At 36.1% G+C, this 22,924-nt stretch overlaps 1 protein-coding gene across 1 annotated transcript in view; it reads left to right on the forward strand.

Annotated features, from left to right (window-relative positions):
* LOC136032663 (separin-like) overlaps positions 1 to 22,924 on the forward strand; it is an 86,254-nt gene that overhangs the window by 53,142 nt on the left and 10,188 nt on the right. Inside the window, exon 6 of the mRNA XM_065712950.1 lies at positions 16,406 to 16,720. Within this exon, the coding sequence (XP_065569022.1) occupies positions 16,406 to 16,720 (315 nt within the window). The remainder of the gene's footprint in view (positions 1 to 16,405; positions 16,721 to 22,924) is intronic.

Below are 22,924 nucleotides of genomic sequence, written 5' to 3' on the forward strand. Positions count from 1 at the left end.
CTCTCCCGTGATATACATCAAGTTTACCGGAAACAAATAATGGGTACACCAACTAGCAAAAGTTGCAAACCCCTCGTCGCTGAAGATCATCGTAGCGCAACAGCTGATTATTACTTACAACTCCCCTACATGTCTTATAATCGGGAACCAAGTTGTTCTTACCATCAATTACACCAGAAACAGATAATAGGTACATCAATCACCGAAAGTTGCAAACTCCTCATTGCCAAAGATGATTATAAGCTAATAGTCGACTGTTGCTTGAAAGTCCTCTACATATCTCACAATTGGTATCGGCCTATTTTTGGTTTAAGTGTGTACCTTACCACTGAAGTTGTCAACCCCTTGAAACTTTCAAACTGATGTATCTCATGAAGGAATTTTTGTACCAAAAAATGGATGATATTTACTTTGATCAGCTCATCAAGGTCTATCGATTGCCGTTGAAAAAAATTCTATCTGTCTTAGTTCAAAAGTTGACTTTTTTGCCGGAGGCCAACTTTCTAACACCACCACTTAAAAACGAGCAAAGGATAAGCTCTACGCAGATCTGATACCATTTCTCTATTGCAATCCCAAGTAGAAAAAAAAGAATGGTAAAGTCAGCTGAAATCGCGAACAGAAATGGGCAGAAACAATAGATGGCAGCACTTTCGGACCCGTGGGGAAATCGCACTTTTTTGTTTCTGTAAATTTTTCTATTTATCACTCAAAGAAGATATATTGGCTGTGTGGCCGGGGAACTGCCGCATATATTCAACACTTATAGATTTTAGTCCATCTTCAATTTGAAACTGGTGCCTGCCTGCTTGCCTGCTAGAACGGAGCTTTCCAGTCGAAAGCAGAAACATGATTTGATGAAACAAAAGCTTGGCTGCACAACTTCAGATACTCCTTTCTGACATAGGCTATACAACTCCACTTCACTTCACACACAATAGGCTCTGGCTCGAGGACAAGCAAAAACCATCCTTTTTGGCCCCAGGCAGGAGTTCTACGGAGCTTTCCAAAATGTAATGTCATATTCATCAATCCGGCCTGAGGTCCACACTTTCCGTCAAAACCGCACACGTTAGACCCTTACCAGTTTCCAGGAATAAGCTGAGATAGACGGCATAGGAAAAAAAACAAAAACAAAACAAAAACCGGGACAAAACCAAAGTGTTGCTCTCGCAACACAATTATAAAATTAGAACTTTGAAACGGAAAATTTAATACAAAAAAGTATTCGTAGAACCTTAAAACTAAAGCAGCAAAACCAAAACTTCAAATTAAAAGTTTATAACGGAAATTTTAAAGACAGAAAAAAAAATGAAAACATTAAAACTAAAACTTTAAAGCTAAAACCTTAAAACCAAGGACTTTTAAAAGCTATAATTTCGTATTAAATCTAAAATATTTAAATTCAAAATTTTTAAAATAAAGAACTAATGCCTAAACTTCGAAACTTTTAAAACTAAGCTTTTAATACTAAAACTTTTGAAAAAACTTTCAAAGGTAAAACTTGTAAAAAGAACTAAAATTTAAACCTAATAATTTGAATTCAAAAACTTTGTGACTGAAACCTCAAAACCAATACTGTGAAAACTAAAACCTTTAAAACTGGAAATTCATAAGTATAATTGTATAACTAAACTCTAAAACTAAAACTTCAAAATTAAATTCTATTACGAAAATTTTAAAGCCAGAAAAAAAAAAATTTAAACTAAAACCTTAAAGATAAAACTGACAAAACTAAAACTTTAAAATTATAAGTTTCATGTTAAATCTAAAAAAAATTTAATTCAAAGTTTTTAAATTAAAAAAAAAGGACTAAGACCTAAACTTTAAAACTGATAATTTAAAACTTCTTTTTTGTTTTAGTTTTAATTTAAAACTTTTGGAAGAACTTTCAAAGGTAAAACTTGTAAAAAAATTAACTTAATGACTTAAACCTTAAAACTAAAACCTTTAAAATTAAAACTTTAAAACTAAAATTGTATAACTAAACTCTAAAACTAATACTTAAGAACAGAAAAGTAAAACATTAAAGCCAAGACTTTAAGCGAAAACCTCAAAACCAAATTTTTTTTTAAAACTATTACCTCAAAACTAAAAACTTTTAAAAGTAAAATTTAAAAAAAAAAATATTGAAAAAAGACTTTAAGATTTAAACTTCAAAACTAAAATCCTTAAGACTAAAATAGCGACGAAGACCACACTGCCTTTCCATAACAAACAAATACAACGTAGAGACAATAGGAAAATTTCAAGACAGTGGAAATTATTTCTGTAGATATTTCGGCCCTATGTCCAAGGGCCGTCTTCAGCACAATACAAGAATAAGAGAGAAACTATATATATATATAAAAGAACTTACATCAAATTGTGAGGATTAAAACTGAATAATTAAAAACACTTTTTAAAACTTTTTTTTAAAAATAGCCCTAGCATCCTTACTTCAACGAAGTTCAACCAGGACTGGCGAAAAGAATGAAATGAGAATATAAGCTCATTCAAACTGAAGAGAATAAAATGATTAGATGCAATTTCTTAAAGCTAATCTTGCTTGTTTAGCAGCCTGTCTCAAAGGCCTTTTCGTAGTTGGTTCAGTACTATTATAAATCGGTTTAGTAAAATATTTTGTTAGATCATTTTTAATTAAATTTGAGTATAAAGAATTTAGTGAGTATTCCCCCAAGTCCCTGTTCAAAGAAATATTATTATTTATTTTGAGATTAATTTCGATTGATTCTCGAACCACCTGTTTTATTCCCAAATCATTACTAATGAGTGAAGAGTTTTCAAAAAGTATCATGTGGGACGGATTATTAAATATATGCCAACCTAAAGCAGAATCAAAGGAGTTGTTGGAACTATTTGAAATTAAGGCCTTGTCTATGTCATTTTTATGCTGTTGTAACCGTTTGTCTAGATTCTGATGGGTCCTGCCGACATAGTATTTTCCGCAATCACATGGTATTTGATAGACCCCTCTTTGGTGAGTAACTGGGGTCTTATCTTTACCCGAATTTAAGAAATTGATGATTTTAAAATTATTAGTAAAAACTACGTACAGATTATTTTTTGTGCAAATATTTTTTAATTTTGTTGTGATCTTTGGGATATACGGAAGATAGACAATATTTGAGGGCTTATCAGTAGCCTCACATTGTGAAGTATCTTCTTCGATTTTACAAGAATGTCTTTTTATTCTACGGTTAATTATTTTATTGACAAAAGGAATGGGGTTTCCATTACCAAAAAGAATATCTCTGATAAAGTTTATTTCTGCGTTTATATATGAATTGGAGCAAATATTCAGGGCACGATCAATGAGGGAAGTTACAACTGCTCTTTTAACTTGTGGGGGGTGATTTGAATTAAAGTGAAGATATCTATTGTTTTGTGTTGGCTTTCGATATATAGTAAAATCCAGTTCATCAGCATTGCGAATAATTAATACATCTAAAAACGGAAGTTTATTTTCAATTTCAACTTCTAGGGTGAACTGCAAATTTCGGTCATAAGTGTTAAGATGATCTAAGAAGCCCCGAAGCTCAGCTACACCATAATTCCAAAGTGATATTACGTCATCCATGTAACGACCCCAATAGACGTGTTTTAAAAAATAAGAATTCGATGCCCAATTCTCAAGATTCTCGACGTAAATATTTGCTAGTAGCCCGGATAAAGGTGCTCCCATGGGTAACCCATTTTTTTGCTGATAAAAAGAATCACGAAATTGAAAATACATAGAAAACTTATTACAAATTTTAACAAGAGTCATTAAAACTTCACAATCAATTCCTGTCGCTGAAGTTTCGATCAAGTGGTAATTTTCTTCTATTTTGTTTTTTAATAATTCCTCTGAAATAGTTACATCTATATTTGTATACATTGAAACAATGTCGAAATTACTGACTATTGTGTTTTCTGAAATACTTGTGTTGCTAAGTTTTTTAACCAAATCTGCCGAGTTACGAATATAAGAATTTTGAGAATACAATAAAGGTTTGAAAGCTGTACAAAGCCATTTTCCAATATTGGCAGCGGGGGCTTTAGTACAAGCTACGATAGGTCTTAAGGGAATACCTGTTTATGTATTTTTGGTAAACCGTAGAGTTTAGGACACAAACTACCACGGGGAAAAATTTTATTGTATAGTTGTGGGGTGATTTTACCATTTTGTTTTAGCTGCTTTAATTCATTTATAATATTATTAGTGAACTGATCAGTAGGATCATGAGTTATTGTTTGATATGTAATTGTGTCATTTAAATGCGAAAGAATTTTGTTGTCATAGTCTGTCGTATTCATGACAACAAGTGAATTGCTTTTGTCTGCTTTAGTTATTATAATAGAAGGATCTTTTCGGAGATTAGATAGTATTTTTATGTCATGCAAATTTTCCGGTCTGGAATTGGTAGGAGGCTTAAACTTTTTTTGGCTGTTATAGAGGATATTTATAAGACCAGATCTAACTTCACCTGGGTTAGAGACAGAAGGATAGTGTTTATGCAAAGCGGACTCTAGAGAGGAAACTATATCTGCCACAGGAACCTGTTTCGGTAGAAAAGAAAATTTTGGACCTTTTTCTAGTGTTTCGATTTCCTGGGGTTCCAATGTTTTAGAAGAGAGGTTAACGATAGCAGGTCCAGGAGTGAATCTTGGAGAATAAATACGGTTTCTCATCGAAAATTCATTTCGTAAGCCTTCCAATTTTTTATAGAGGCGTTCCTTGGACAAGCGAAAATCGTGGCTAAACAAATTCCTTTCTAATCTAACAACTTGAGCAAAATCAACGGTGGACAGGTTTTCCAGCAAAAAAGTTTCCAACGATTTTCTCTCTGAAGAAATAATATGTCGTTTCTGTTTTTTGTCCTTAATAATATGGACTAGGGTTTTTAACTGTAGTGTATGGGCAAATTGCGCTTCTTGCAGAAATGCAGAAATAAACTTTATCAGAGATATTCTTTTTGGTAATGGATACCCCATTCCTTTTGTCAATAAAATAATTAACCGTAGAATAAAAAGACATTCTTGTAAAATCGAAGAAGATACTTCACAATGTGAGGCTACTGATAAGCCCTCAAATATTGTCTATCTTCCGTATATCCCAAAGATCACAACAAAATTAAAAAATATTTGCACAAAAAATAATCTGTACATAGTTTTTACTAATAATTTTAAAATCATCAATTTCTTAAATTCGGGTAAAGATAAGACCCCAGTTACTCGCCAAAGAGGGGTCTATCAAAAAACCATGTGATTGCGGAAAATACTATGTCGGCAGGACCATTCAGAATCTAGACAAACGGTTACAACAGCATAAAAATGACATAGACAAGGCCTTAATTTCAAATAGTTCCAACAACTCCTTTGATTCTGCTTTAGGTTGGCATATATTTAATAATCCGTCCCACACGATACTTTTTGAAAACTTTTCACTCATTAGTAATGATTTGGGAATAAAACAGGTGGTTCGAGAATCAATCGAAATTAATCTCAAAATAAATAATAATATTTCTTTGAACAGGGACTTGGGGGAATACTCACTAAATTCTTTATACTCAAATTTAATTAAAAATGATCTAACAAAATATTTTACTAAACTGATTTATAATAGTACTGAACCAACTACGAAAAGGCCTTTGAGACAGGCTGCTAAACAAGCAAGATTAGCTTTAAGAAATTGCATTTAATCATTTTATTCTCTTCAGTTTGAATGAGCTTATATTCTCTTTTCATTCTTTTCGCCAGTCCTGGTTGAACTTCGTTGAAGTAAGGATGCTAGGGCTATTTTTAAAAAAAAGTTTTAAAAAGTGTTTTTAATTATTCAGTTTTAATCCTCACAATTTGATGTAAGTTCTTTTATATATATATATATATAGTTTCTCTCTTATTCTTGTATTGTGCTGAAGACGGCCCTTGGACATAGGGCCGAAATATCTACAGAAATAATTTCCACTGTCTTGAAATTTTCCCTATTGTCTCTACGTTGTATTTGTTGTAATTGTTTTGTTTTTTTTACTAAGACTTTTAAAACAAAAGAATTAAGATCTAAACTTTAAATCTGATAATTTGAAACCAAAACTTTATGTCTAAAACCATAAAATTAAACCTCTTAAAACAAAACCTTTAAAACTAAAAATTTAAAACGGAAAACATAAGAAAACTTCAAAACTTTAAAAATGACAATTTAAAACTCAAACTTCTAAAACTAACTTTAAAATTGAAAATTAAAACTTTAAAAATGAGAATTTAATAAAAAAACACCTCGTAAAACCTTAAAACTAAAACTAAAAAACAAAAACTTTAAAATAAAAGTTTGTAACAAAATTTTAAAGCCAGAAAAAAGAAAACTTAAAGATCTAAACTTCAAAAGTAAAATCTTTGAAACTATAAAGCGTAAAATAAAAAAGTTTAAAACTAATTGTTCAAGTTAAAACCTTAATACCTATAGCTTCTTGAAACTAATCAATGGCAAGTTTCCGCTGTTCAAATATAACAATGGTCATTTTTAGTTTATAAAGTTATTTTTGTGGGGGAAAAGTTGTAAAACCCTTAGGTGTGAAAATGTGTGCCAGAGGGTGTAGTCGGGCTGGTACATTATGCCATGTTGACCTCAATTGCCTGGTGTCATTAAGTTTAAGTCAAAGAGGCGGGAATTGTCTTGGAACATCGCAATTTAACAATGAAAACAATGAAATAAAGACAATGGTCATTTTTAGTTTATACAGTAATTTTTGTGGAGAAAAGCTTGAAAAAACCTTAGGTGTGATAATGTTTGCCAGAGGGTGTCATCAGACTGGTACTTTGTGCCACGCTGACCTCAACTGCCCGGAGTCATCAGAAGAATAGCTATTGGGGGTTTTTCGTTAATTTTAAGTGATGAATTCTATCGTAAATGGATATTTTTGTGAGAAAATGCCCTAAAATGCAATATGTGTGATGATGCTTCCCAGATGGTGCCCTGCGTCAGCCATTGAGTGTCACAGGCTTTGAATTGTCATGGACATCGCAATATAGCAACGAAATGGCGATTTGCCACTGTTCAAATAAAAAAATGGTCTTTTAAATGTATAAAGTTATTTTTGTGAAGAAAAGGTTGAAAATGTCTTAGGTGTGATATTGAGGGCCAGAAAGGGCCATCAAGTGGGTACATTGTGCCACGCTGGTGTCAATTGTCACGAGTCATCAGAAGAAACTCTATTGAGAATTGTCCTTTAAGTTTAAACGTACGATTCTAGTGTAAAAATCGGCGAACTTGGAGCAGAATCGGTGAAATCAGAAGTGTGGAACTTGAGGGGGGGGCAGAAGTGGGGAATCTGGAACTGACGCAACTGGAGCTGGATTTGGAACTGGGATTGGAGCGGGCATAGTGGGGACAGGGATCGTTTGAACCGGGGTGGAAGCCATCAGAATCGGAGGTGAAACCGTTGTAAGTGGGGGTCAGAACCAGGGGAAGCGGAATTGAATGTCACTTTAAAATATCTTACGAATGATGAGGGGTGCCAGGTGGCCAGTCATAGTGTGGTACAGAGATGTGAAATGACACGGTGTATCATGGAGGGTTGGCTTTCAAAAAAAAACACGAACCAATTGACTTAAAGCATAATTTTTAACAAGGTAATGTCTGGAAAATGTCTTAGGAATGATGAGGTGTGCCAGAGTTTGCAAGAGGGCCAGTAATAGTGCTTAATGGTTGAGTGAACTAACATGGAACATGGCAGACTAACATTGAAATGGCAAGTTTCCGCTGTTCAAATAAAACCAACGGTCATTTTTAGTTTATAACGTTATTTTTGTGGGAAAAGGGTTGAAAACCCCTTAGGTGTGATAGTGTCTCCCAGAGGGTGTCATCGCACTGGTAGATAGTGCCACGGTGGCCGCAATTGCCAGGAGTCATCAGAAGAAACACTATTCTTTTTTTCACTATTAAGTTTATATGATCAGTGCTAGTGTAAACGGATATTTGTATATGAAACAGGTTGAAAACTCTTAGGTGTGGTTATGTGCGCCAGATGGAGTTCTGTGCCGTCTGTAGTTTGCCATGGTGGCGTGAATTGCCATAGGGGACATCACGTTGGAGGTGAATCGGTAAAACACGAATAAATCGGTTTAAAGCATGTTTTTATCCTGAAAATATCTGAAAAATGCCTTTGGAATGATGAGGATACCAGAGGGTGGTTTGTTCCATCCATAGTTTGCCAAGGTTGCATGAATTGCCTTGGACTAACATATCCTACCCCTTAAAGTTAGGCTGGGGTTTTTTAAAAGATTTTTTCATTGGAAAGGGACTGAAATCTAACGCTCAGTTCTAGAAATGGGGCTTTTTCATTTAAAGCTCGTAATGTGGGTTAAATTTACCTCTAACGAGATTATGCATAATATGAGGAAGAATGTTATTCGAATTTACGTCTGTCAACCAGGAATGTATAGTCTTGGCTCAATGAACGAGGCATTTTCGTTAAAATCTTGGGGGTGTTAGAAGGGGATTAAGATTTTTTTACAGCTTAAAGTTAAGCTGGGAGTTGTTAAAGAATCTTTTGACGGAGGGGGACTGAAATCTAACACTCAGTCAAAGAAACGGTGCATTTTCTTTAAAAGTTCTCAAAAATAAATATCGCTTAATGTGAGCTAAATTTACCTCTAACGACATTATGCGAAATACGAATAACAATATTATTCAATTGTGTGCTTGTCAGCCACGAATGCATAGTCTTGGCTCAAAGAAATGGGGTATTTTCATTAAAACCTCGGGGGCTGTTAAAAAAAAAATTGTCGACGGAGAGGGACTGAAATCTAATAGCGAGAAAACGTATTGTGAAGTTGACAATTTTTCCTATTATTACTATCGTAAGTAATGAGACTGCTGCTGCATAAAGCGAAATGCTTAAGGCTAATTCAAAATGTGATTTTGCTAGTATCAAGACTGAGATTAAAACGATGTAACAGGCAGATGCGCATAATAAATCAAAAATCAATAGCATTGGGATGTATGCTTGCTCTCATATGGGAAGGGTTGGAATGCGATTCGTTTAATTATTCTAGAAAGCGGGACAGGGAATTCTCTGCGCGTGGAATGGGTCATCACATAGGAAGTATTCCCCGAATAAAAATATTAGAAAGGCTTTTTTTGGTTCGGTTGTTAGCGCTCCATTCCGTTGAGGGAAATCTCTTTTGAATCTTAATGCGGATGAAAAATCATTGGAAAATAAAGGTTCCCTGAGAAAAATCGCATTGAAAGAAAAAAAATATTTAAAAAACGCGCTGAAAGAAGAAACATCTTTAAAGAAAAATGAAATCCTGGTTAAGAAACTTTCCATGTATTACGTAACACCCATTTGTGTATCATCATTACTTAACACCCTATGATTCTATCCTCAGTTACAAGTGGAGGTTCTCCACGAGCCCTGAAGAAACAAATCGTGCGAGAATGCACACAGGTAAACATTCCCTATTACGTAACATAGAGATGTACTATAGTATTTCGTGACATGCCGTGCGTGCCCCGTCATTACGTAACAGTCACATGTGCATCGTCATTACGTAACACCCACGTATCTGCTGCCATTACGTAAAACCCATATTTGCACCATCATTATGTAAAACCCACGTGTTTGCAGCCATTACGTAATGCCCACATCTGCACCGTCATTACGTAACACCCATGTTTCTGCTACCATTATGTAACATCCCATGTGTGCGCTGCCATTGTGTAACACCTACGTATCCGCCATCATTACTTAACATCCACATGTATGCCGTCATTTCATAATACCCACGTGTTTTTCGTTGCTCAGACACAAGCGGGGATTTCCCACGAGTCCCTAAAGTCTAGCTTGTCACGCAAAATTGTGTCATCCTTAACACAGGTAAAAATTCCCTATTACATAACGAACACCTGCATCTTGAAAAAGTTTCGAAAAAATAGTGTCTGAATCGGGATTCGAAGGGAGTACTGGACGGTCGGATTAAAAAAAGCCCTCAATACTTACAACCCTTTCCCTAGGGACTATAGAGGGTCATGTCATCACCAAAAGCATGGTTATTTGACGTTTCAGCTGTGCTGACTCAAATTGGTATCTGAAAATTTGATTGGATGTTATTGGGGGATAATAGGCGTGAAAGGGGGGCTATTTGCTTTCCAATCTGTTTGGTCACTTACGATGGGCTCTAGAACTTTTGATTTCTTTTCAAATGAGCTCTCTCTTGATCTTCTAGGAGCATTGGTTTGACACGATGCAAAATTCTGCCAAAAAATACAAATTCCATATTCTTTTAGATAGGAGCTTGAAACCTCTTTAGTAGGGTTATCTGATATGTTGAATCTTGTGGTGTGATTTTCATTGTGTTTACTTGACTTTTTGGGGCTGTTTCTCCCTTTTCGAAAACGAAGCAAATTTTCTCTGAATCGGAGCTTTTGATGGGTAACATTAATGTTAATAAATTTTATATTTTTGAAATCAACATAAAAACCAAATTGTTTTAATCAAAACTTCGTTTTTACTAGTATTTCGGTTACTATTCGGCTGAGTCGCTCCTTATTTACTGTTCGCTATCACTAATACTACTGCTACTACTACTAATAACTCACTGCAGCACCAAGCCGCCTGAGGCCAACACAGCTACGCACGCTCCTCCTCCAACCTAATCTATTTAAAGTCTCCCTCTTTACACCCTCCCAGGAAGTTCCCTTTTCCTTTAAATCCTTATTTATGACATCCTCCCAACCCAGACAAGGACGACCTGCTTTCCGTGTAGCCCCAGACGGTTGGCCAAAAAGGACAATCTTCGGTAATCTGTCATCCTTCATCCGTAGAACGTGGCCTAGCCATCTCAACCTTTCTTTCATTATAGCCCCAGAAAGCGGGATTGAACCACACTTTTCGTACAACCTACTGTTTGAAATACGGTCAGTCAGCCGGGTACCCAGAACAATCCGTAGGCAATTTCTCTGGAAAACATCTAGTAAATTTTCATCTGCTTTTCGGAGTGTCCATGCTTCAGAGCCATATTTGACCACTGTCATCACTGTAGCTTCCAATATTCTAATCTTGTTTTGTAGGCTTATCTTTCTATTCTTCCAAACTTTTTTTAACTGTGAAAAAACACCCTGAGCTTTAGCTATTCTTCTTTTAACATCTTCACTGCTCCCACCATCTTTACTAATAATACTACCAAGGTAACTGAAGCTCCCAACCTGATCAATCTTTTCGTTACCTAAGGTCACCTGTTCATCTTCACTTATTCCTAGCCTTAGTGACTTAGTCTTCTTAACATTAATTTTCAAGCCTATTTTAGCACCCTGAACTCGTAAGACCTCTAAAATTCATTAATTTTGCTCACACTTTCATCTAATATGCTTAAATCATCAGCATAATCTAAGTCCAGGAGCGTTCTTCCTCCCCATTTGATTCCATGGTCTCCAATTGCCTTTTCTGTGCTCCTTAAGACGAAGTCCATCAAAATGATCCATATAAAGGGGGATAGAACACAACCCTGCTTAACTCCTGATTTAATACAAAACCAGTTGCTAACCTCATTTCCTACCTTAACCGCAGCAGTATTATTCTCGTACATAGCGCAAATCACTTTAATGTATTTTTCTGGTATACCATATAACGATAAGACCTTTGTTAACGCTGTTCTATCAACAGAATCGAAAGCTTGCTCATAATCGATAAAACTAAGGACCAAAGGTGTTTGACAACGAAGGGACTTCTCAATTATTAACCTAAGAGTGAAAACATGGTCGACACATCCTCTACCTTTTCTAAAACCGCATTGTTCTTCCCTTAAAACTTTGTCTACAGCATGTCTCAGTCTAAAAAGTATCATATTACTCAGTAATTTGCTACCTACAGAGACCAGACTAATGCCTCGATAATTACGACATTCACTCTTGTCACCTTTCTTATACAGTGGTTTAATTAAGGTTTTCCTAAAATCATTGGGTACTTCCCCTTTTTCAAAAATCATTTTCATAATCTTCAGTAGCTTATTCCTAACCTCAGAGCCACCATATTTAAGGAACTCATTAATCATACTATCAGCACCTGGGGCCTTATTATTTTTTAATCCTTCTAGTACTGTCGCTAATTCTTCCTCACTAAACAAATCTTCCTTCACATCCAAGGTATCACAAACTTTTTCATTTTCATCTATATCTTTTCCTGCAACTGTATCTCGGTTTAGCACATTCTCAAAATGTTCCACCCATCTTTCTTTAACTTTTTCCTTATCACTAATTGTGGCCCCATTTCTATCTTTAACTGGGACTAGTCCGGATCGGCTACTCCCTTTCAATTTATTAACATGCCAGTATAATATTTTACTATTATGCCGTCTAGCCGCATCTTCCAGATCCTCAGCAATTTTATCCATCGCCTCCATTTCACATCTCCTTAGTTCATATTTTAATGCTTTCTCCACTTTCTTTACATTCCTTTTGTTTTCATACGACCTATCGCTCAGATTCTTATACAAACCCCTTCTACTCTCTATTAAACCTAAAGCTTTTTCACTAATATTCCTAGTTGCTGTCTTAGCACTCTTCCCTAGGACACCATCAGCAACTTCACAAATTGTTTTTCTGAAATTATTCCATCCATCTTCCACATTGTCAAATTTTAAACCCTCAAGTTTAGTACTCAACTGTTCCTGGAATTTTTTTCTCAAATTTTCATCCTGAAGTCTACCAACATCATAACTTTCCGGGAGGGAGTCACTTTTCCGAAATTTCAGCTTTAAATTAACCTTAGACACTACTAGATGGTGATCTTTACTTTTAACATCAATAACGGCACTCCTATACACCCTAGTATCTTGTATTGATCCTGCTAGTCTTCTGTTTACAATAACATAATCAATAAGGTTTGCTGTCTTACCATCACGTGAATACCATGTCAACTTATGGGCCATTTTGTGACCAAACACCGTATTGGTTATAACTAGGTTGTTATACCTACAAAATTGCAAAAGCCTATAGCCATTACTGTTTTCTTTTCCTACACCAAATTTACCTAGGCTAGGATACCATCTATCCCTATTTATACCAAACTGGGTATTAAAATCTCCTACCAAAAACACCATATTTCTACCTGGTACCCTGTCTATTTGCTGCTGTAACTGTAAGTAAAATTCATCTGAGTCACTAGTATCTCCATCAGTTGGTTCAATGGGGGCATATATTACTATAACTGATACCCTAAACTTTTTAGTCATAAAATGAGCAATTAGTATTCTATTATTAATACATTCCCAGCCTAAACAAGACTTAGCAGCTTCCTTATTCATCATGAGCCCTACTCCCTGTCTATGTACCCCATCCTTCCTTCCTGAGTAAACAAATTCTATGTCACCTAATTTCATGCTTCCTACCCCTGGGATATGAGTTTCTGAAACTCCTAATAAATCCAGTTCAAACCGTCTGAATTCGTCAGTCAAAATATCGATGCGATAGTCATTTTTCAACGTCGTAACATTCCAAGTTCCAATTTTCATGGTCTTTAAATCTTTGAAATTATTTTGGCCTCAAGAAAAGCAGTGATCCCGGATACCAGTGCAGGATGGGGACCAACAGATCTTCTCAAGTCTACACCGAAGCGCTTAAGCCGGCTTAGAACCGGACAGCAAGAAGTCCCTGGGACTTCCAGTAAGTTGGAGGCTTTGTGCAATCCTGGGCCCATCTTGGTCACAACATGGTTTTCAGCACTTGGCGATGCTCTTCTATCAACAAGAGTCGAAATCCTGCACAGACAGTCCCAAGCCTATTACCTCCGACTCATTATATATTCATGCCTACAAATATTATGCTACTACGGGGAGGCAGCCCATAGTAGATAAATTAGCTAGGAAGAGGTTTTTCAGCCCGAAAACGCCCATCAAAACAAACCAAGCCCAGAATATTATCCAATAATCAGAATCCCGTACGAGTGCTGTGTTGTTTACTAGGCTATAATTTCCTCAAGGGGCGCCACTCCTCAAGTGGGAAAAGTTGACCGCAAGTTTCCCAGTCTTGCAGGTACCCCGAAAGGGTCGAGGCAGCCCTTTACAGAGGCCGTTGTCCATAAATCTGGATCTTACGCCCTGCCGCAGTTGTCCTCCTATAGAGGATCCTCCCACGATGGTGTTCTGCATCACCATGCAATTTAACCCATTACTGGGAGAAGGCTTGTAACTCATCTGACGCGTGAACACGGCAGTTGGCCCTGCTGAGTGTACATTTGAGGGGCCATCTTCCTCCTCCACCTGAAATTATGACCCCCAGGGGAGGGTTTCCCAGTTTCTATTATGGGCCCCACTGGGACAAGGTCCTACTTGGTCTAAGCCTCCTATGGAGCTACTCTACCTATCTATAGGGCTTTCCCCTATCTGTTGTCCTCCACAAAAATCTAGCATGATTATCTAATAATTTTACTAACTAATGCAACTAATAAATAGTTGCAGTAAATTGCAACTTTACTTTAATTTAGACTATGCAACGTCTTCGAGAATTTCCATTGCACTGTTCTTAATATTTCTTCTGCACTTTTCGAGTAATGACATGTCATCTACAAACTTCGATTGATCGGCAATTCATTAGCAAGATGGTTAGTCATTACTAAAAATAGTAAAGGACCTAAAAGCTTACCCTGCGGAACTCCGCAAGAAATAGGTAGTGAATCAGAATCAACAGCTTAGTACTTAACAACTGGACTCCCATTTGACAGAAAAGATGTAATAATATTGACTAGAAAAGGCGGTACTTTAAATTCATTAAGCAATTTTTTAACTAAAACGTTATAATTAAGAAGATCAGAAGCCTTTTGGAGGTCAAATAAAAGGAGATTGTTGAATCTATACTGTATATAAAGTAGTTTATATACAGTATAGAAGAGACTGACCAGGTAATGTGTCGTTGATAAGCTTTCATGTTACCGAATTGTTCTTCATCAATAAGTTAAGGGATCATCTCTTTACGCCAATCTGCTGCGAAGCTCTCTTAGAGTTTAAAGAATACATGTCGCTACAAACACTATCACCAGTTGTACTTTTACTAATACTACTACTGCTAATAAAATATTCTAACTACTACTTCAATTGCAACAACTTGCAAGGCTTATAGTATTAAGTGAAAAGGGCGTCAAATGGAGGTCAAAACTGCACAATAGCAATATTTTTAGAACGGCTTACAGTGTTTTCAACAGAATTGTTTCGATACATATCGATACAATATAACTCTAAATTCACACATGTCTTCATAGGAGCATTATTTCAATGAATTAATTAAAATCAACTCATTTTCCAACAAAAATTTGTTCACTTGTATATATATATATATATATATATATATATATATATATATATATATATATATATATATATATATATATATATATATATATATATATATATATATATATACATATACACACATACATATATATATATATATATATATATATATATATATATATATATATATATATATATATATATATATATATATATATATATATATATATATATATATATATATATATACATATATATATATATATATATATATATATATATATATATATATATATATATATATATATATATATATATATATATATATATATATACATATATATATATATATATATATATATATATATATTTATAAAGAAATGAATACAAAATAGTATATAGTAATAAATAAATATATAAAGTAATACAATAAATATAGATAAATATAGTATCAATATAATAAATAAAGTATAGAGTAATAAATATAGGAATAAATTAGAGTATAATATAGCAAATAAAAATATGAATATAATAAGAAGAAATATGATAAATATAATTAGTAAAAAAAAAAATATATAAGGTACACCATAAAAATCCTGATATTTCGGAATATAAATCACAAGCCCTAAAGAGCTAAAAATGCCAGGAGATACGTAATTTCTATTTATCTACTGCTAATACGCTTGGGGAATAACATGAACAATCTCGTAACAATGAATTTGAAATAAAATAGCAACAGCAATACAATGGCAATGGATAGCGAAACCTGAAAAAAACCTATAAAATAGTTCAATCTTCGTAAGAACAGACTTGAACAACCCCTCGTGCAACAAGTCAAACAATGTCAGTGCATAGTAAATGAGAAAACTAGATCAGCAGAATAAATAGCCTACATTTGTGCAGAAATAATCACTAATGGTTTTTTTTTTTTTTTTACTGTCTTAATTAAAATTCATGTTAATTATTTATATATTTACATTTTATTTTAAACATAAGTGGCCTAGTAATTTTTTTTAATGTTAGTTACGCAGTCTCTGATAAACTATATCTAAGATTGAGCTTTCATTCTCCTTTTCTATGCAGATAATAATTTCACTTTCAGACCCAGACTAAATAGTTTTGATTTTTTAATGCGAATCAGCAATTCATTCGAGCAATGGAGTTGGAATATGTCGGGTCTTGGGTGTATCTTCTTCTGGGGTCTCTTCCGAAAGACTATCTACCAAGCAATTTTGACGAAGCCGTTGAGGACCTAGTTAAGCTAGGAATGAGTCCTGACCATGCCGAGGCTATCGTTGCTTCTCTACCCTACATGTCGTTGGAAGACTTGTGCACAGTTCACCCAGCGCAGTTGGCTCCGGTTGAAAACCTCAAGATTTGGCTTAAGAAATATCAGAAGATCAAAAAAGTAATTGAAAAAGCCAGAAGAGATCCTGTGATTCTTATCTTAGACAAGGTAAAGATTCTTAAGTTAACTATGCCTATTTACATCAACTTTCTAATAGTGCTGCTTGGGCTGCAACATAGAGACTTTAAGTTCAAGAAAACGTCTGATCAGATAGGGAAAAAAAAATATGTTAAACTGCTGGGAAGGAAACCTCACATAGGAGAAAATTTGATTCCCTAAAGTATTACTCAACCATTAGGGACTCCAGTAGGACTATACGCAGTGGGGTAGCGGGATGGAGTCAAATTGCCTATGGATCTTAACATGTCATACGACCACACATCTCCACCCCCGCCCATGGATAATATTGCAGTTTATATCGTTAGGGACTTTTGAGATCTTGGAAAATTGTTGATCTAGGAGTATTAAATGAAGCTTCTGGGAATAAATTCGGGGCCTGAAATATCAACTTGGAAGGTGTTTTCACGCTCCTATCTCTTCTACTTCCATAGCATATTCTAAGGCTTAGGAAATTGCATGAAGACAAGTCTATGCATCCCTGTTTTAATTTGAGGAAAAATGAATTTTTCCGTAATTTTTGGTTGTGTCTGATTTTCTTTTTCTCTAGGTCTTGGACATTATAGATTAAGATTAAATACATAATAATCTTGTATTGATTAAATAATTGATTAAAGTGCTGGTATCTTTGGTAAGAATCCTTGTTGTTCGAAATTGGGGTGAATTTTGCATTTATATATAAGAAAAAAAGTTTCTCAACTGAAAGTAAGGAGCAAAATTAAAATTTAAGACGAACGGAAATTATTCTGTATATGAGACGGACTGCCAGATTAAAAAAATTAGGTGCAAAATATGCTTTTTGAGGTATCCAGGCCTCCATCATCCTCTGCATAACCACCCTTCTTCAAAATCGTACCTCATTATCAGATTTTTGTAAAACATAATCTGAATCAACTTTGTTAAATAAAGCTTTAAAATAAGTGCCTATATTAAATATTCGTTTTTTATAAATGACGACTATAGATTGATAGATTGATCGATATATTTATTAATACCAAAGCCCAATTAGGCCATGGTGACATACACAAAACAAGCGAAAAAATACAGCAACAAAACACAGACTGAAAAGACTTTTATTTAAGAAAATCATTACGATACCTCATACCTACCCGGACGAACTTTCCAATATTATTTATTTCTAAGTAACACCTACTCCTCAAAATTTTCGAAATCCAATCTCCCCCACCCCCTCGACCTCCCTGCCAAATATTTCCGAGCGTAACTCCCTCAACTCCCTACATTCTCCTAAAAAAATTATGGAGAGACTCATCCATCTCTCCACACATAGGGCAACCGTAAAGACCATCCCTTAATCTATTTCTCCCTAAATATTTTCTACGTTCTCCAAGAGGCATAAAATTTCCTGTTACATACATTATCCATTTCAAATCTTCCGGAGCCAATCCGATTTTTAGGTAAATTTCTTCGCCCAGTTCTCCTCGACCTCTGCATATAGCCCAAGGGACGGTGAGGTGGCCTTCTCAGCTTGCTAAACCAGAACTTCCTGAGACTCTAGCCTAGTAGCAACTAACCTAGATACAGTCCTTACCATCCCTCTTATCCCCTTTCCCTCATTCCAGCAATTACCAAGTCCTGTACGGTCTAATATATTCTTTACCTGATTTGGCCACGAATCCTTCCTCCTATCTTGAAGCATCATTAAAAATGCTTGTTTAACTAGCCTATTATCTTTTATCGATGACACCCTTTCCAAATATTTAACCATACTAATTAACCTCCTCTGTCTCATACACTTAATTCCTATATCCCCTCTCAGCACTAATCCATTAAACTTATTATCAAGGCCTAACATAGGGTTAAAAAACCTCAACTGCGTTCTTTCTAAATTTAACCCTTTATTAAACCTCGAAAGCTCCGCCCTGTAATGCAAAGCCGGTCTAACCCTAGCGTTAAAAATATACGTTAGCAGTCCTACATTCCTAATTTCCTTAATACTACTTTTACTTAACATTCCTAGTAGTTTATTTCACTTACTTTCTACTATCTTAAGATGTTTCTTCCATATCCCATTTGACGATAACCTATAACCTAACTACTGAAATTCACCTACACGGTCTAGTGTCCTTCTCTCATACGTAATCTGACGCTGCAAATCTATCTGGTTCTCCACTTTTCTTAAAAACCATTACCATCGACTTCTTTACGTTTAATACTAGTTTGTTATTCCCAAAATAATAAGTTGCTTGATATAGCAGTTGTTGCAAAGGTTCTTTACTTTCTGCTACTAATGCTATGTCCCCCGCAAAAGGTAATGCCATAACACTCGCACTTGAAAGCTTAACTATTAGGGCCGCTCTGCCTATCAAATATTCTTTGAAATCATTAATATACAATCAAAACAGCCTTGCGGAAATTGTACATCCCTACTTAACTCCAAGTCTACTCCTCATAAACCTAGAGAAATCCTAGAGAAGTAAATAAATATATACGATTATTAACGAGTGGGTGCAAAATTAAAAATCTTGACGAACGAGGGAACAAAACTACTTGCGTACCGCATATGCCGTGCTGGTACCGACTGAATTTTTTGGTACCGGTTGAGCTACATGTCGCAAAAGCCTTTGGCGTGAAGGGAGATGTTCAGGGGGAGGATTTCACGAAGCCGCGGATTTTCCAAAGTACCGACACCAAATTTAAAACACATTTCGTCACAGCGTGTCGAAAGAGTTGTACGTGAAAATTGTTTTAAAAGGGTGTAATAAGGGACTTAAGGAGATTTAGACACTACTAGAAGAACTCGATATTGGATCCTTTCCAGGCGGTCCTTCTGGTCCTAATTCAGGCCGTAATGCCAGACGGGACCAGCATATTCTACCAGCGTTCTAACAAATGTAAGAAAAATACGCAATAGGTGGGGGGTTAGGACACCATGACGAACAAGAAGTTTTAAAGAAAGGATACCCAGGTTTGTCCGTTTGATCATCTCCTATGTCTGTTTTTCCCTCTTCAGGTCATGTGTGGAATATATTCCCAAGAGTTTGATATCCATGATGCCTAAAATATTCTATAAAGCAAGGGATGAAGTGTCCCTCGGAAAATTAAAAGCTATTACGAGTGATTCCTCACGATTAACGATCATTTTATCCTCCTCAGCTTGGCGTGATAAAGTCGCCACTATTCTGTCTGTCTCACTTGAAACACTCTTTTCACCTAGCTCCAGTACAGATAGATCGTCAACGAACTTGAAGCGATCCGACTCATCATTTGTCAACTCATTTACCATATTCAAAAAAAGTAGAGGGCCTAAAATTGTTCCCCGGGGGACTCCACAGTAGATTGACTGGGGATCAGAATAGGCTGATTTACACTTTTTTACTTCTACCTGATGAAAATGTGCCACTATTCTTACCAAATATGTATCGACATTAAAATTTGTCAATAGCACTCGGATAAGGGTTCTATGGCAGATCAAACCAAATGCTTACTTTAGGTCAATCGCGATGAGGTTGACCCAGCGTTCCGGTTTATCTAGATACTTTAAAATCTTGTGAAGCAAACTAGCCAAGTAATGCCTTATCGAACTCTTGGGAATATTACCTAATTTTTGAGGGTCAATCTTATGCAGAATAAAAGTTTTCAGCCACCCAGCGATGAAACTTTCATAGATCGTGCTAAAAATCGACGTCATCGTAATAGGCCACTCACCACTGAAATTACAGGGGGCTCCTTTTTTGGGGGTAGGGGCTATGAATCCCTTTGCTATTTTGCGTATACTGACCTGACATTGTAATCTTGTTGAATACTGAATTTAATGGAGCACTCAAAATTCAGGAAAAGCCTTAATGAGGTCAACAGGAATATCGTTTTTGTACCACTATCCAGGCTGATCATAGCCAAAATCCAGTCCAGACTACGTTTTACCTGTCATTTGCTTTAACTTTTTGTACCAGGCTTAGAATCCAATAAACGAGATGCTGTCCTTTTTGTAGTACGACGCTGCTGCCTGGTGGGTCATTCCTCTGATTTTATTCTTCAAGGTAGTAGCTTCTTTGTTGTTTTTTTCCTGAAAAGTTGTCTCATTTTCCTGCTTAGTTCTTTGATTTCTTTTGTAACGTATGGACGATCTGGTGAAAAAAGTCTGTTAACTTTTTCGGGAAAGTAGAAATGGTACTTGCCGAGAAGTTTCTTCTTGAAAAGTAGTGGCCATATTATCAGCATTAGCTGCAGAAATTATGCTGTCCCATTTTACAGTCATGAACCAATTGCCGAAACGAAACAATCCACTGGTTGTGATTGGCCGACTTGTAGTTATTTCTGTAGTGTATGTGATCCAGACTTTGCCTGTGGGATGTAGCACAAGGGTGAAGTGGTAGTTTCCTCCTATTCGGGGGCTTGGGGAGGGTTTCCTATGGAATTGAGACATGTTACTAGCTATGCGGTCCAGAGCCTATCGCCTTTTGTTGCTGGGCAATTCATTTATTTTTGTTTAGACCTAATCCTGCTTCCAAAGACTCAAGTCGTAGTTCGTTAGCATCACCATGCAGGAACATACCGCCTGTGGGGTATTTACCCTGTACGTAGTCAGAGTTTAATTGAAGTTTTTCCCAGAAACTTTTTTGAGAACTGACATCTTGTCTAGGCGAATAATAAAAAACACAAACAGAAATACCATTATAATGGGAGGGCAGGCGTTTGGGCCTTGCAAATACCCAAAAATCTCATCATAATCATCAAGCCCAGGTACCTCTATCTGCAAAGCAGGAATTGTCTTATGAATATAAATTGCAAGAGCTCCTCCCCTTTTTCCAAGCCAGTGGTCATCTGGGTGTAACTTTATCATTTTGTTATAACCGGACAAACTGAGTAGATCTGGATTTTGCCTGTGAACCTCTGTTACCGCTACTACTTAGGCTCCAATTGCTTGAGCTAAATTCTCCAGCTCAATAACCTTAGTCGTATTTAAACTGTCCGCATTACTATACAAAAAACTAGGCAGAGCAAAAATGTCAGAAGAGTATTTTTATACCTTGGTTATCACCTTAGTCGTTGGGCAGACAGTTTCCTGGTGTTCCAACTGTTCTGCAAGATCACTTTCTGCTAATGGCAAAAACCTGGTACTAAGTGGGACGGCGTGGCTTATAGTCGAAACCTGGGAGGCTGATATTTTACGAAGGATAGATTTGGATTGGGAAGGGAGGAAGGGGGAGAGCTCCAAGGGGAACCGGAGAGATATGCTGAGCCCATCTCACCTGCGGTGACCGCGAAGAAGGGATCCAGTAACGCGATGTCGGTATTAAAAAAGGTGGTCATGGGCGCGATGGGGGGGGGGCTAAAAGGCGGGTTTCTTTGGCTCAGCTGCTAGCCCCCTTGTCTCAACAAGTTTTTTGGCACCGGCTAGGATTATTGCTTGAAGCATTGCTCCCATTAACAATCTGTTTGTGGCTTGGCATACTATAATCGAATACTGGATCACGGTAACGATTAATGCGACATTTTAAATTACTAGCACTTTGAGCAGAACTGCACAAATTGTTGGCACAAGCCATCATAGGGCAAAGATCGACATGATCAAAATTGCAAGTTGTTGCTTTGCACTTTTTCAATTTGTATTTTCGGCATAAGTATAGAGATTTGCAGTTCTCTTTTTTGCTGTAGGAGCCTCCTTCGAAATACTTATACACTTTATTTACACGGGAATTTTCCCATTGATTTGGTTGTGTTTTTTCTTATCAGTAACATTTTTGCTTTCATGAATAAACGGACATTGTTCACCAAGTTTCCATGCACCAGTTGACATAAACAGAAACACTTTTTCTTAATTTCTTGTCTTTCTGTAATTCCTAGTCATTCAGCAATTTTCACAATAACGTTGCAACTTTTTTCGAATAGCTGTAGATTCAGAGCGTCGATTTCGGTCTGTTTCATTGACAGGGATTGGGCTTGAGATTTAAGTTTTACTTCCATGCTGTGGATCAAGTTTTAAGATTAAATTATCTTTTGACAGGCAACTCTCACAATTATTGGGATAATTTTGAGGGGATGGGTTCTCCAAAGGCGGGGAAAGCTTATTGTTGAGGTTAACGACGGAGTATGCACGACTGATCAGACTCAGGGTGCTCCGTTACAGCAGTCATAACACATGAGCTGCACTTCCAGTTGGGGTTTTCTTGTCGTAATACTGGTGTGGATCCAGCACAGGAGGGAATGGAACTATAAAACGCATTTTGAGCACTA

This window comes from Artemia franciscana, chromosome 11 (assembly GCF_032884065.1).
Source record: "Artemia franciscana chromosome 11, ASM3288406v1, whole genome shotgun sequence".
NCBI classification, from domain to species: Eukaryota; Metazoa; Arthropoda; class Branchiopoda; order Anostraca; family Artemiidae; genus Artemia; species Artemia franciscana.